Here is a 14,779-nt window from a genome sequence, read left to right as displayed (position 1 = left end):
ACTTAGCCTTTCCATCATATGCACGGTCACGTAGAGGTTCTCACCTTGCAGTCGCTGCGCACCACACAGCGGTTTGCTTTGTCTCAGCTCTGCTCTGTCATTCCTTATTGTCCCCCTTAGATGGGTGTGTAGGTGGGGGACTGGCTTCCGGTCATACTCAGGTGTCCTCCGTGGTTCTCAGGATGAGAAAACTTTTGCTGCTGTGGTCATTGTCTCTTGTTCTGTGGGTGTCACTGCCCTGTCCTCTCGTTTCCTGGCTGCAGACAAGGTCTCCCCTGTAACTCCCTTTGCCTGGGGTCAGGAACCCAGTGGGCCTCAGCCTGCAGGCTCAGGTCTTCCTACATGAGGGATGTTTTCTCCCATTTGTTCAGTTGCTCAATCTCCTTTCCTTGTTCCTTTTAGTCCTGGAGTCCCTGTTACTTCATGTGTATCTTACTTTGCTCCTTTGTGTCTCTCATCCTTTTCCTCATGATTTCTTCCTCCTTACGTTTCCTGTGTTTATTTAAGATTGCTTTGCTGCATTTTTGAGGCTACTAGTTTGGGGTTTTTTTTTTTTTTTTTTTTAATTTTTTTTTTTTTTTTTTAATTTATTTTATTTTGTTTTTATTTATGGCTGTGTTGGGTCTTCGTTTCTGTGCGAGGGCTTTCTCCAGTTGTGGCAAGTGGGGGCCACTCTTCATCGCAGTGTGCGGGCCTCTCACTATCGCGGCCTCTCTTGTTGCGGAGCACAGGCTCCAGACACACAGGCTCAGTAATTGTGGCTCACGGGCCCAGCTGCTCCGCGGCATGTGGGATCTTCCGGGACCAGGGCTCGAACCCGTGTCCCCTGCATTGGCAGGCGGATTCTTAACCACTGCGCCACCAGGGAAGCCCTGGGGTTTTTAAGAGTGAACTTCTTTCCTTTCAGCTGCTGAATGATTTTGGGAGGGAATTTTATTTTCTCTCTCAGTTTTATTTTGATTGGTTTGGTGCTGTGCCAGATCCTGGGACCCTGTAGACTTTCCCCCGTGGCCCCGGCAGAGCCCAGGCGTCTCCTTGCACTCGGGGGCCCTCAGGCTTGGCAGCTGTTGGTTCCCACGGGTCTGGACGTGGGGCCTGGCACCTCCGGGGTGCTCCCCCTCCCCGCCCCCTGCTGGCTGCTGGTTCGGGCCCGGTGGGCTGGCCTGCATGGTTTCCTTTAACCCCGAGACCCTGTGAGGCACGTGTGACCCTGGACCTGTTTCCAGTAGGGACTCTCTAGCCGCGAGCGTGTACCAGCCACGTGCCTGGTGGGCAGACGGGGTTCACGTCCACGTGCCTGGCGTTCAGCCCACGTCACTTCCGCCCCCCAGGCCCACAGAGGCAGCCACTAAGCCGGAAGGGGACTTGCACTTCCTGCTTGTCACCTGTGATCTGTGACCTGTGACCTGTGACCTGGCAGGTCGTGGCCACCCTGTGTTTCTGTGCCCCGCTCAGGGCGGTTCTTGAAGGGTGGGCGCTAAGCAGGACTGGCGTGGGCGTTACACTGACTAACGAGCCCCTGTCTGGGCACGGCGCGAAGACACCCAGGTGTTTGTGGGCGCCCGCCTCGTCCTAACCAGTGCCCAGTTCTGTTGTCATTCAGCGTCCATTCCGTTCTCCGTTGCCCCCTAGCTTGAAGATATGTAGTTTTCTTGAAATAAGCCTTTTCATCATAAAGAATATATGCCGATTAAGTTAAACCTGAAAACTGTACAAAGCCAAAAAGAAGTCCCGATGTCTCATGTTTTCCCCACCCAAAGCTATGATTCTGGATGTGACATATTTTCACTTTTACTGTGAACTGGCTTGAGCACAGTAAAAGAGAGCTGACGTGAGCACACAGGAGCTGCTTGCTGGGACCCAGGCCCGGAACGCCCTGGGGCCCCAAGGCCCTGGCGGACGTGGCCAGGCAGCTATGCGAGGGCAGCAGCCCTGAGGCCCTTCTCGTGGCCGGGCTTGGCTGGCCTCATGGGGCTTGTCCAGCAGGGATCTCTGTGGAGAATGTGCTTCTTGTCTCCCCGGCCATGGGTATGCACAAAGTGGTTTGCTTGAGTCAAGTGTTCTCTTGACCTCCCTTCCCAGAGCGGGCCTGTGTGTGTTCACAGGTGTGTGCCTGTGTGAATCCGAGTGTGTCTTTGGGGGGTTTGGTCAGCGTCCGGGTATGCTGTGTAGCACATGTGTGTGACTCTGTTTCTAAATGGCTGTGTCTGGGGTTTCTGAGCATGGGGGTTCACGGGGTGGGTCCGTGATGGCTCTGCCTGTGTGGGGGTTTCTCCTCGTCTTGTCTGTACTGGGTGCCTGTCTTCCTTCTGTGCCCCACGGCTGCCTTTGAGGAGGGAGCAGGTGTGTCTGGCTGTGGCCTTGGCATTTTGCAACCCTTGGCAAGGCTGGCTAAGAGGTTTCGTTGAATGAGCCAGCCCTGAATAATCGGCATTGGCTGCTGTCTGGCCGTGGATTGGGAGGCTGTGTCCCGGCGTAGCCAGAGGCTGTGATGGAGCGGTGTCTTCCGTGGGTGTGGGTGGGGTGTGGCATCTAGAGCGCCAGGAACTCCCCGTTAGGGCCCTGCACGCCCCGCCCACCACAAGGGCTGACTGACGGGTGCCCCTCGGGGCGGCTCCTCCTGTGTCTGGGGCACAGTGTCTCCCTGCCCGATGCAGCTGCTCAGCTTGTGGACAGGTCTCTCCAGAGGCCTCGGCCCGTCTTCATATAGTGACTCCAAGAAAACACCAGCCTGATAATGCTCGTTGTGCTGTTGAGAGTCTGGGTGTGGACACGCACACAAACCTGTGCAAATGCGCCCACCATCACGGAACACACACTCACACGCTTCTTCCCCAGGGACTGACGGCCAGGCCAGGTGTTCAGAGCCCGCTGGGTTTGAACACTCGGAGGCACTCAGACCTTCCAAGCACCCACAAAGTCTGCTCGCTCGTTTGTCAAGTGGCGCGAGGGGTTGGGTGGTGCAGAGGGTGGCCCTGTCCCCCCAGAGCTCAGTGTGGCCTGGGGGTTGGGCACGGAACAGGCCGACAGGCCGACACAGTGCAGCTGTATAAGTGCGATTGTTGGGGGGCTGGAGACCTGTTAGCTGGAGCCTAAAGAAGGGCGGTATTGACGCCGGGACGTGGAGCTGAGAAGGAGCCAGTGAGGGAAGCGCTTCTCGGTGGGGGCAGAGCAGAGGTGCCGCAGGCATGGAAATGAGGGAAGGCAGTGGGTTTGGCGGGTGAGTCGGGGCAGAGGAGCAGCTTCCTTGGCAAACTTTCTGGAGACTGAGTTTTGGGGGCTCTGGGGACCACACTTAGCTCTGCAGATGGGCCAGCTGCAAAGGAGCTTGGCTGTGTTCCAGTAAAACTCCTTGAAAAGCAGGTGGTCAGTGGCTGCTGACCCCTGAGCTACAGAGGGAGCGAGGGCCAGAAGCAGCAGGACTCCCCAGGCCGCACGGAGGAGTTGGAATGGCCTGGGAGCATCGGGGCTGCCCTCCTGGAAGGTGGCCGGGGGCGCTGGGGACCAGAGGCCGGTTCCAATCCCGGTCTCGCAGCCAGAGCCCAGCAGCCATGGAGACCGCCGAGGCTCTGGGTTCCCTCATTTGTGAAGCGGGGGTGGCCTCAGGACCCACTGCAGGGGACACAGGTCATTAGCACAATGTCGGTAGCGGGTCTGACACACTTGGTGCCTGTGATGGAAACTGGGGCCTCGAGCTGGGCCAGGGCTGGGGGCAAGCGTCCTTGTGGGGTGGGGGAAGCATGTCCTTGAGGACGCATCCGCGGGGCTCACAGCGGCGGAGGGCGAGCGTGTCCTGGGGCCCACCTGTCCCCCACGTCCTCAGTGAGCCCCTGTTCCCGCAGGGTCCCCCTTTACCCGAGCCAGCCTCAAGAGCGGGAAGACGGAGAGCTCGTCGTACTTCCGCAGGAAGGAGAAGATGTTCCGGTTCTTCATCCGGCGTCTGGTGAAGGCGCAGAGCTTCTACTGGGTGGTGCTGTGCGTGGTGGCCCTGAACACGCTGTGCGTGGCCATGGTGCATTACAACCAGCCCCAGCGGCTCACCACGGCGCTGTGTACGTAGCCGGGCCCGGCCCCGCCCCTGCCCCCGCCCCGCCCCCGCCCCCCTCCGCCCCGCCTCCGCCCCCGCCCCCCCTCCGCCAACCTCTTCTGAACCGCTTCCGGTCCACAACCTGTTGCTTTGGGATGCCCTGGGCAGGACCCCTGCGCTGACTGAAGTGCTCCAGGGGCCTCTGCTAGGGGCCTGGCTGTGCCCCAGGCCTGGGCTCCCCATCCCAGAGCTCCCCATCAATCTGGGCCCGGCTTCCAGGGAGCCTGGCTGATCTGGTTAGACCCCCATCCATCAGGGTAGTGGGAAATGAGTGAGGGGTCTGGGGCACCGGGGTCATGTGTCCTCTCCCATAAGGGCTTTAGACCCAGGGAATGAGGGACCCATCTGCCCTGGATTCCTGAGGAGAAAGAGTCCTGGCTCCCAGGGATCTCCCAGGGCTCTTCTGGTTGTTTGTGTTTTTCTTCTTGGTTGGTTGAATCTGGGTGTGTCCGTGACCAGGGATGCCTTGCAAGCCTGTGTCCATGAGCCTCAGGCCAGGCCAGGGGCTCTGAGTCATGACCTGTCTGGCCCTGGCTACAGTTCCAAGGAGGCAAAGAGCTGAGGTCCCTCCCCAGGGACCAGGCTGACCCTTCGCACCCAAGGGCCCTGCAGGGCACATGCAACTGAAGGTCTTGCTTTGTTGTCTTGCCTCACAAGAGCTCCAAAGACACTGCATGAATGACTTCTGTCCTGCGGTCAGTGCTCCCTCCTTCCCCTTCCCCAGGGTCAGCCGCCTTCACCCTGCTCGTGTCTGTGGCTGATCTGGAAACAGCCTGTTCTGGGTTCCCACAAGCGCCTCCCTCTCTGCTTGGAACCCTGCGCGCCTGCAGTCACCTAGGTGGCCAAGAGAGCCATTCTCCAGAGAAGAACCCTCCTGGCTCCCAGTTCTGGCCCCTGACGGGCCAGCCACACCGAGCCTGGGCAGCTCCAACTGGGAGCCTGGGAAGCTGCTGAAGGGTTCTTGTGGGCCGTGGACAGACGGCTCCATAGGCCACTTGGAAGTGTGGGTGGGGAGGCCTGTGTTGGGGGTGGGACTCCAGGCTACTGTTTCCCAAACTTCGATTGAAATCTTTGCTGGTATAATGGGAAAGGGCAAAGAGAAAGGAGAAGCAAGAGGGGCCCAGGGAGCTTCTAGCAGACAGGCTGGCTCCCCGGGAGAGGGCGGGTTACGGAACAGAGTGTGCACGTTGAACTGGTGCCCTGGCCCCTGAATCATGTGTCCTGGGCCCGTGGTTTGGGACCGAATTCAGTGTCTGCCTTGAGTCCTCAGGCTGCAGTCTCCGCGCCCTGGGGGGCTGGGTAGGGCGCGGGGAGACAGGGCTTCCTCCTAGCTCGGCCAATGGCGCGGCTGCTCCCTGGGGCGTCCTAACCAGGCCTTTTCTTCCCTTGGAAGAAGCCGGTGGTGCCCAGTCAGTCCTGTGGTTACTCCCTGTTTCCCGGGGGTTTGCCAGCTGAGTGGGCTGGGGGTGAGCCGCATGGCCTGGTCGCTTGTCTGACGTGCAGGAGCGCGAGGCTGGAAGTGTCCGGGTGCTGGGCCAGGCCGCAGGTATCCCTGCGGGGAATCTGCCCCCTCACTGCCTTGCCTCCTCTGTGGTTTCCCAGAAACGCCTGAGTTCATCAGCATTCCCCGGGGAACATGGCTGGCGGGAGGGGTGGGTCTGTGCTGGCTCTGGATACCTCTGCTCAGTGCCCGGGACAGCTGGGCTGGAGCTGAGACAGGCTGACCCAGCAAGGGAGGGCAGGCCTTGCAGGAGGCAGACGCAGAGGTGGGGACTCCCCTTCCGGACCGGCTTCCTCAGAGCTCGCCATGGGACTCTGGCCTGAGGCTGGCCGCCCTGCAGAGAGCGGGTACTGTGCACCTCACTGTCTGCCCGCCAAGCACACCGCTCCCAATGCACTCAGGACCCCGAGACTGAGGCTTGGATGGTGAAGCAGGGATGGGAGTGGATGCTGTCACCCCGTGAACCCCCAGACCTCACGGGACAGACCTGGCCACCCTCCCCTCTGTCCCTCTGTTCCCACGGCATGCTGTCCTCCTGTTATAACGCAAACACCGTTTAACTTACCTGCTCTGCTCCCCTCGCCTGTGAGCTCCTGGGGAGAGGGGTCAGCTGTCTCCCGGGCCAGCTCAGAGGAGCGCCGGTGCCTGCTAGTTGAATGAATGCGTGAACACCCTTTCTTGGCCTCTGAGGGGAGGCTGAGCACGTGAAGCTGAGGGTCTCCTCCTTGGGAGAGAGAAGGAGCCGGCAGGGCGCTGGGGGCTCTGCTCCAGGTGTCCCCTTTCTCCGAAAGCTTCCCCTTCGGCAACTCCTGTGCTCGTTCATGCAAAGGGCTCCTGCTTTGGTCTCCTGGGGAGCAACATGGACACCCAGGCAGTGTCAGCTGCAAGGTCTGCCCTGTGGGTGGCTGGGGTGCCCATCTCCGTGGTCTCTCCTCCCAGGACCTGAGCTCCTCTCGTGGGGTCCTGAGGGGCAGGGGCCACGGGGCTTGTGTTCCGACTGGGCTCAGGCACAGCCTTCCTGCGTCTCCGGGAGGGCTGCTTTGCCGTCTCATCACTCGTCCCGTGCTCGGCTCGGGTGCCCTGCTGTGTTTTGACTGGTTTCAGCGGCCAGGCAGGAGCTGGCTGTCTACGTACTCCGGTCCCCTACCCGAGACCTTCCAGGGCTGTATGGACCGTCACGTGTGTGTCTGTGAGGCACGGAGCCCAGCGGGCAGTGGAACTGATGTCTCTGCTCGTTCAGGGTCTCGGCTGCCGCAGACCTGCCCAGTGAGGCCGCTGCGTCTGTGCGGCACTTGGTGGAGAGCTGTGGGGGGAGTAGCTTTCGGGGTGCACAGGGAGGGCAGGAGGTGTGTGGCCCCCTCTTCTACCATCTGTTTTAGCATGAGCTGCTTGAGGTCCAGTCTCCCAACCAGCCTGGATGCCAGAGGCCCTGGGGAGGCTGCGTGGGCAACTGCCTGGTGACTGGACCCCTCGGTCCCTGGCCCTGCGTGGCGGGCTCTGCCCTTGGTGCTGAGCTGCTTCCCTGGCTCCTGTGCCCTGGGCTCACTGTCTGAAATGATGGGTGGATTCCAGCTTTGGGAGAGGGATCAGAGACGGTGGCCTTGCTCTGACGTCCGGGATGCCTGGTCTGGCAGCCGTCAGCGGCTGGGCTCGGCTGCGTCTCCTGCGGTCTGTGGCCTCTCACAGCTTTTGCGCTCTTTCTTCTTGCTCTGACCCTGTCTTCTGCTCAGGCTGGGTTAGGGGTAGCGTCTGTGTGTGCTGAATTCGCAGCAGGCCCAGTGCAGCCTCTCTTAGTCCTGCCAGCCAGGTCAGCACTGCCGTGGCGGGGTCCCTGGGCTGAGGCAGGCCCTGCTCACCATTGCTGCCTGCCCGGCCCAGCCTGCGGGAAGCTGAAGGCACCCCGCCCACAGTGGTCTCTGTATGACTCCCCAAGGCCCCCAGCAAGCATGGGTGCCTCCTGGGAGACTCGTACTGCGGGGGCCTGGGGGTGTCAGGTGGTAGGGACACTCGCCTTTAGTGGGGCGAGCCTGCAAGCACGGTGCTGCTGTGAGCCCAAGGGGCTCAGGAGGTCCTCGCAGAGGGCCGGGGGTCCTGGCCGGGCGGCTGAGGGATTCCAGCCACCGTCAGTGCGGAGCGCGGAATGAGACTGAAGGCAGGACAGGCTCAAGGCCGTCCAGCTTTTCCACGAGGCGTGGGCGCCCTCTGCCTGACGCCTAGGTCCTCCTCGGGGGATTTGGGCCCCTGACCCAGAACTCCCTCTTGAGCCCATTCCCGGGAGGCTGCCTCTGCGTCCCACGGCACCCGGGCGCTCAGCTTTCAAGCTGGGAGGAGCACTGCTCTGCGACACCCCCTGTCTGGTCACGGGCTGTTCTGTCCTGGACTGAGGTTGGAGCTCAGGGGCCACCGACCGGGCCTGGAAGCCCCACCCTGGGTTGGCCCGGAGGCCTGGTGTCCTCCTGTCTGGGCTGGAGCCGGGTGGGAGGAGGACGCGAGCTAATCCCCCTCTTCTCCGGCTTCTCCTAGACTTTGCAGAGTTTGTTTTCCTGGGTCTCTTCCTCACAGAGATGTCCCTGAAGATGTACGGCCTGGGGCCCAGGAGCTACTTCCGGTCCTCCTTCAACTGCTTCGATTTTGGGGTGAGTGAGCCGCCTCGTCAGGGACGCCTGCTGGGGGTCCAGACGGGTCCGCGGTGTCCTGGCCGGAGAGTGATGCCGTACCCGGTGTGAGCTGGGCCTGTGGAGCAGAGCCGGGCGGCTGGGGCACTGTATCCCCTGTGGGTCAGAAAGGCTGCTGGCAGGCCGGGGAGGCCTGTCCCGGTCAGGCCCTGACTGGTGCGGGTGCTGGCCGTGGGCAGCCTCCTTCCCTCCCCGGCCCTGTCTGTAGAGTCTCAAGACCAGCTCAAGTCTCTGTGGCCTCCTCCGCGCCTGGTATGCGACCTTCTCAATGTCTGCTGTCCCGTGGAGGCTCAAGGGGGCTGTGGTCCTGACCCCCATCATTCCTGCGGGTCTGGTCCTGGGCACATGCAGCAGCGCTTCCTGGGGAGGCCGGAGGGCAGCAGTGGGCCTGGGTCCCTTCACCAGCCCCTGCAGGTGAGGGAGGCCTGGAAGGCAGGTGTTTCTGAGGCTCACCGTGGACGAGCACGGGGCCGGGGCAGCGAAGAGTCCCCTTCCCTGGGCCCCGCAGGCCATGCAGGACGCCTCCCTGTGTTGAGCCCGGAGCCTGGGGATGGGGCGCTGTTGGCACCTGCCCAGAGGCTGAGTTCTGACCTGGTGGAGGCTCTGAGTGAGAAGCGGCCGGGCCACAGCCCGAGGAGGCCTTGCACCTCTGCAGACTTCTCAGTAGCCAGGGAGGAGGCCGGACCTAGGTCCAAGGAAAGTTTCGACTTGGGATGCAGTTTAACTTTACCTTTTCCTCTCTGCGCTGCGGTGCAGCTGACAGACAGTGTCTACGACTTTGTCAGATCTTCACGACGACTCACTTCATACATGAATAACTGGAGACGTTGTGTGATGGGCCCAGGACTGCCCAGCTAGCATGCGGGGGAGTCAGCGCTGGAGCCCGGGGCGGGCGTCGCACACCCGCCATGCTGCCTGAGCTCTGGGCGGGGGAAGGCAGTGGCTGCCCAGGTGCTCTCTGGGGCGTGTGGGCACCTGCGATTTTCACAGATGGTTGGGGGGAAGCCAACTCTTCTGCCCCTTTGCCTTCCTGGTTACAAAGAAAGCTGTGGTGCACATAGGCAGAGGGGACCCACAGGGGAGGAGACTTCAGAGTGGCGGTGTCTGGGAACCAGCTAGGCCCCAGGGCAGGGGAATAATTTGCACACAGGCCAACAAATTTTTCCAAAACTTAGCAGCTTAAAACAAGCATCTGTTATCTCACAGTTTCTAAGGGTCAGGAATCCAGGCGTGGCTTTACAGGGTACCAGTGGCCCGGGATCTCTCACGCGCTTACAGCCCAGCCGAGGCCGGGGACGCAGTCATGCCAAGGCTTGATTAGGACAGGACGGTTGCTCGGGGTGGTTCAGGCTCGTCACAGGCTGTTGACAGGACTCGCTCGTGGTTGGTGACCGGCCTCGCTTCCCGGTCCCGTGGCCTCTCCACAGGCTGCTTGCGTGTCCTCACTGTGTGGCAGCTCGTGATGCGAGTACCTGAGAGGCTGCAGAAACCAGTCTCAGGAGAGACAGCGGTCAGCCTTGCTATTGTATTAACATTTGTCAGGAGGGAGTCGCCGGGCCCGCCCGCTTTTCATGGGGAGAATGTTACCCAGGGATGCGAACACCAGGAGGCAGGGGTCCTTCGGGGCCGTCCGGAGGCTGACTAGCACAGTCCCCTGTGATCCAGATTCTTCCCAGTGTAAGATACACTCACCTCCACTCCCAGTTCCCAGACGCACCCCATCACAGCATCAGCTCAGCGCCCCGAATCTCGTCATCCAAATCGGACCCAGGTCTGGCTGAGGCTCCTACAGTTTCTTTCAATCTTAGAGCCGTGAACTGAGAGAGACAAGCTATCCACCCCCACACCCAGCATACAGCAGTGGGACGGGCAGGGGTAGCTGCTTCAGACCTTCCCGTTCAAAACAGGGCCAGTGGGATGCACAGGAGGGCCGGCTGGAGTCCAGCCGGCCAACAGGCAAGTGTTGGGAAAGCCCTGATTCGTTCTGGGGCCTGGGAGCCCTCGGGCTCTTGGTTTTACCCCGAGTCCCCTTTCCTTTTCGTGAAAAGTAGTAAACGTTTTCAGCTGAGGTTTTCTTGGCCTGCTTCCTACTTAGTAGAATTTTGGGAATCCAAAGGCCTCATTTTGGTTTTTTCATTTCAACCCAAGCTGGTGGTATTTTTGTGCATGTAAGCCTTTTAAGAGCATTGTGGGTGTGTTGTGAGTCTTCCCAGAGTTCACTCCATCGGACGGAAGCTGTGCCCACAGTTCTCTTAGAGATGAGCCCTTCTCGGACTGAGCTGCTGCTGAGATGACCAAGGTCAACACCCTTCCACGTCCTGGAGGACTTACTGCTTCGTGAGGCCCATTTGCGAGGCTCACCCTACATCCCTAGAAGGGCCGGAAAGCGGCTGAGTATGCTCTGAGGCCCCGCCTTTGATCTTTTGGGATCTTCCATACCAGCCCCAGTCGTGCCCTTGGCTTCATTTTTAGGCCATGCCATTTCTTAACGTTGGCCTCATTTGGTCTCTGGAGAGGCTGAGCATTTCCCAAACTAGCGAGTTGGGGCTTCTCTTTACTTAGCAGCGCTTTGCTCAGTTCCCGCCCTCCTCTCGCCTCTGACCGCGAGTGGCAGGAGGCCGCAGGCAGCGCCACTGCTCTCTGCTTGGACAGCGTCCCCTCCGCCAGAGCTCCCGCTCGGGAGGCACGTCTCCCGCTGTCCCTGCGGCTGCCCGGTGGCTCTCTGCCCGCTCCCTTCCTTAGTCTCCTATGACTCCTCACTCTCCTGCAGACCTTTCGGGCGGCATCTTCAGAGTCCAGGGTCCCCAGAAGAGTGGGTTCAGGGTGCATCAGGCCTTCACGGATGTGCTGCTTGGTGCCGCTCCCCGACTCCAAAGCCGCCCCCGCACCTGGGGCTCTTAGTTCAGCAGCACGGCACTCCTGCTTCGGGAGTCGGTATTGGTGTTTTCTTTCTGGGTAACAAGTTACTCCAGGACTTAGTGGCTTAAAGCAGCAAATGTTCGTCCTCTCATTCCGGTGGGGGCGCCGTCAGGCTGTGACTCAGCGGGTCCCTCACGAGGTTCAGTCCTCGCAGGCTCCGCTGGGCTGGAGAGCTCCCTTCCAAGCTTGTGCTCGTGGCTATTGACAGACCTCGGGAAGTCATCCTCCAGCCTCACTCCGGGGGCTGCTGGCAGCCTCGGGCCTGGACACGTGGGCCTCTGCACAGGCTGCCCCAGCGTCCTCACAACCCGGCAGCCGTGGCCCAGGAGAGGGCCGAGAGCACAAAGGCCAAAGCCTCAGTCTTCTTGTGACTGTTCTCAGAGGTGCCAGCCCATCACGTTTGTTGTGTTCTGTTTGCTACAAGTGGGTCACTAGGTCCAGCCCACCCTCCAGGGGACAGGGGTGTACAAGGGGGTGAACCCGAAGCAGTGGGGATCGTGGGGGCCGTCTTGAGAGGCCACCTACATTGTGACCCAATGCGAGCAAATTTTGAGGATTAATGGAGAATAGGAGACATGTTGGAAGAGTGATAGTGAGAAGAAAGTAGATTTAGAAAACAATAGTCTTCAGTCCTGGGCACGATCTGGGTGCTGTGTGATGCTGAGACAAATTGGTGGTGATTGTCGGGGGACCAAGGACAGACGCGACAAGCTCGTCCCATTTGCTGCCCTGCTAGGGTCGTGGTGGGTGCAGCAGCTGTGGGCAGGTCTGAACTCCTCTGAACGATGTGCTTGCGTCCAGGGCGGGGAAACGTGCAGTGGAAGGTTGTGCGTTTGGGGCAATGCGGAGCTGGTGCAGCCAGCAGACCAGACACGCAGGGTCGTGGACCAGTGCTAACCCGCAGGGGCCACTGCCCTGGCACAGTCACCGTTTGTCAGGCTTGGTGAGGATGTTGGTGTCGAGCTGATCATGTTTACAGTTGGTACGAAAAGGGGGGAAGTGACCGAAACCTTGGGTGATGTGTAAGCCAAGCGAAGCCAAAGGGAATTTAAGAGATTGATGTTCGGCAGTGGAGTTCTCCGCGCCAGCTGCAGAAGCCCGCTTAGAAGGAGTGGGCATCAGCCACACGCACGAAGAGCACACGAGCGCCGACCGCAAGCCCGCGTGTGCCCTGTGAGGCGCAGTGGCCAGGGAGGGAGTCCTGTCGGGGTGCTGTGGGGTGAGGCGTCCGCTGTGCCTCAGCCCTGCTGCCCTGGCCTTTCTGAGTCCCTCACGTGAGACACTGACGCTGAGGAGTGGCTGGAAGGAGGGGCAGGCCTCTTGCCCGCGAGTCCCGGTCCACCAACGTGGACGGCGCCCGGGATGACTGTTGGTGAAACGAGGGGCGGGCTTGCCCCCATCTGTCCTTGGTGGTACTTGCTGGCTCCTGCTATTCGGAAGAAGACAAGATGCAGTCATGAACTGGAACATCTCAGAGGTGGCAGGACCAGAAAGGGGATGTTACAAGGTCTGTGTGAGAGCAGCCTAACAGTCAAAGCTGTCGAGGCGGTTTGCCGGCCCCAGAGGGGTCACCGGGCTGTGAGGAAGCACAGAGGAGGCGTCAGACGAGGCGGCTTTAAGATCTGCCAGGAGAGCTGCAGGCCCAGCTCGCTCGTGGTCTGTGTCCTCCTGGTGCGTCTGGGCGGGGGAAGGACGGACACCGTCTGCAGCTCCCGGGGGCTGCAGGGGCTCAGTGTGAGGCCTGGGCCTCATGTTGCCTTCTGTGGCTTGAGCTGCGGACGGGGTGGGCGGGGCAGATGCTGACGGAGAGAAGCAGCCGCGCACGCGCCCAGGCTGACCCCATCTCCGTTGCAGGTCATCGTGGGGAGCATCTTCGAAGTGGTCTGGGCGGCCATCAAGCCAGGAACCTCCTTTGGGATCAGTGTGCTGCGGGCACTCCGGCTGCTGAGAATCTTCAAAGTCACGAAGTATGTCATCCGCGTGCTTTGGGGGGTGGGGGCGCAGGCAGTGTGGGAGCCAAGCCAACACAGGTGCCGCTCCTGGGGATGTGTGGCATGGGTCTTGCCCTCAGCTGCCTGGAATCTCTTTCTGTGGGTTATAACTGGTTAAAAACAGAAGACAGTCACAAAGCAGCCCATGCAAGCGAGGGCCGCAGCCCAGCAGGACTTCGCGTCGGCCCCGGGAGCCCGTCTACCTGCAGCGCCATTTGCAGCCTCAGCGCTGCCCCAGCACTTCTGGTTCTCTCGTTAGCTCGTTCCCCACAGTTTCACCCTGTGTCCTCTCTTGAAATCAGCAAGCCCACCTTTCAACCTCAAAGGATGACTCTGCTCCAGAGTTAATGGAGAAAACACAGGTTATCAGATGGATGTTTTCCCATCGTCCCGCCCCTAAGTCTGCTCACCTACCCTGCAGCCCTGCTCCCGTCCTGGTCCCGACGGGACCCTGACCTTCTGACCTGATCTCCCAGGCCTGCCTTTTCCACTCGGGGCCGATGCTGCCTGGCCTGTCCTCGGTGACAGGACGGGGCCCTGACCGTGTGTTCAGTTTCATCCCACTTGGCTCTTCACAGCCCTGGAAGCAGGTCTCTCCCTTTTGCCCACAAGGAGGCTGAGGCCCAGGCCAGAATGCGACGCAGGCCAGACCTCCCCGCTCTCTGCCAGAGCGGCAGCGCCGGGAAGGGGGGGCCGCCCTCGTCCGCAGTTGTCTCGGCAGCGGCAGAGCTGCCCGCACCCCAACGGCCATGGCCGTAGGACTCCACAGCGGTACCCGAGCCTCCTCGAGGCTCTGAGGCGCCCACCCCACGAGCGGCTGGAGCGCGTGGCCACACGTGCCTGGCACCAGCCCCCGCGCAGCGTCCCTGGTGGCCCGCGTCACGACGGCCGTGGGACGGTCCAGACCGAGCCTGCGCAGGTGGCTTGGGCTCCAGGCCCCCGCTGCAGTGACCTCCCCAGCCTCCTGGTCTTTTCTGTTCTGTTTTAAATCCAACCCTGAGGCCATTCGAGGTCACGACAGTTTAACCGTGGAGGAGCTTTGGACAGGAGTTCGGTTGGCTTGGCCCACAGAGGCTGCCGGGTGCCCTGTGCCTCCTGCCCTCCATCCTCTGCTGGTTCTGCGGGAGAAGGGGCTTCAGGAGGTGACGGCCGGCGCTGCCCTCACCTTGGTCGTGGGCCTGGCATCTTAGCAGCTCCATTTCCTCCTGGAAAGCGGGTGGCCCCTGTCCTGACGTGGGCTGACCTACACCCCGCCCATCCTAGGAGAAGGCTGTTTGGAGTCTTCCAGCCCATCTCCCGTTAACTCTCACCGACCTAGTCAGAGAGCCCAAGGAGGATGGTGGGCCTCTGTGAAGCAGCATTAGGGACAAGGGCCCAGGGATGCCCCAGGCAGATGCCCTAGGCCAGGGCAGGGGACAGCAAGTGCAAAGGCACAGAGGCACGTGGTATGTCCGCCTGGGCTCTCCTGGGGGTCGCAGCTGGAGGGGACTCATCACCCAGCGGGCCGGCAGCAGCTAGGCCGTGGGCAGACCTCAGGGGGCCTGTGAGCCCGGGGGGGTCCAGGTGAATGAGAGGGACAGAGTCTCGGACCCCCAGGAGCGTTGGA

General features: G+C 61.1%; 1 protein-coding gene across 5 annotated transcripts in view; it reads left to right on the top strand.

Annotated features, from left to right (window-relative positions):
• CACNA1B (calcium voltage-gated channel subunit alpha1 B) overlaps positions 1-14,779 on the top strand; it is a 187,173-nt gene that overhangs the window by 64,468 nt on the left and 107,926 nt on the right. For all 5 annotated transcript variants that reach the window (XM_082469396.1, XM_082469394.1, XM_082469395.1 and 2 more), the window contains exons 11-13: positions 3,843-4,052; positions 8,112-8,224; positions 13,037-13,149. In XM_082469396.1, the coding sequence (XP_082325522.1) occupies positions 3,843-4,052; positions 8,112-8,224; positions 13,037-13,149 (436 nt within the window). The remainder of the gene's footprint in view (positions 1-3,842; positions 4,053-8,111; positions 8,225-13,036; positions 13,150-14,779) is intronic.

The sequence above is a fragment of the Balaenoptera physalus genome (assembly GCF_965194825.1).
Source record: "Balaenoptera physalus genome assembly, chromosome: 7".
Lineage (NCBI taxonomy): Eukaryota > Metazoa > Chordata > Mammalia > Artiodactyla > Balaenopteridae > Balaenoptera > Balaenoptera physalus.
The sequence above is the reverse complement of the archived record's forward strand: the minus strand, read 5'-3'. Positions and strand labels throughout refer to the sequence as shown.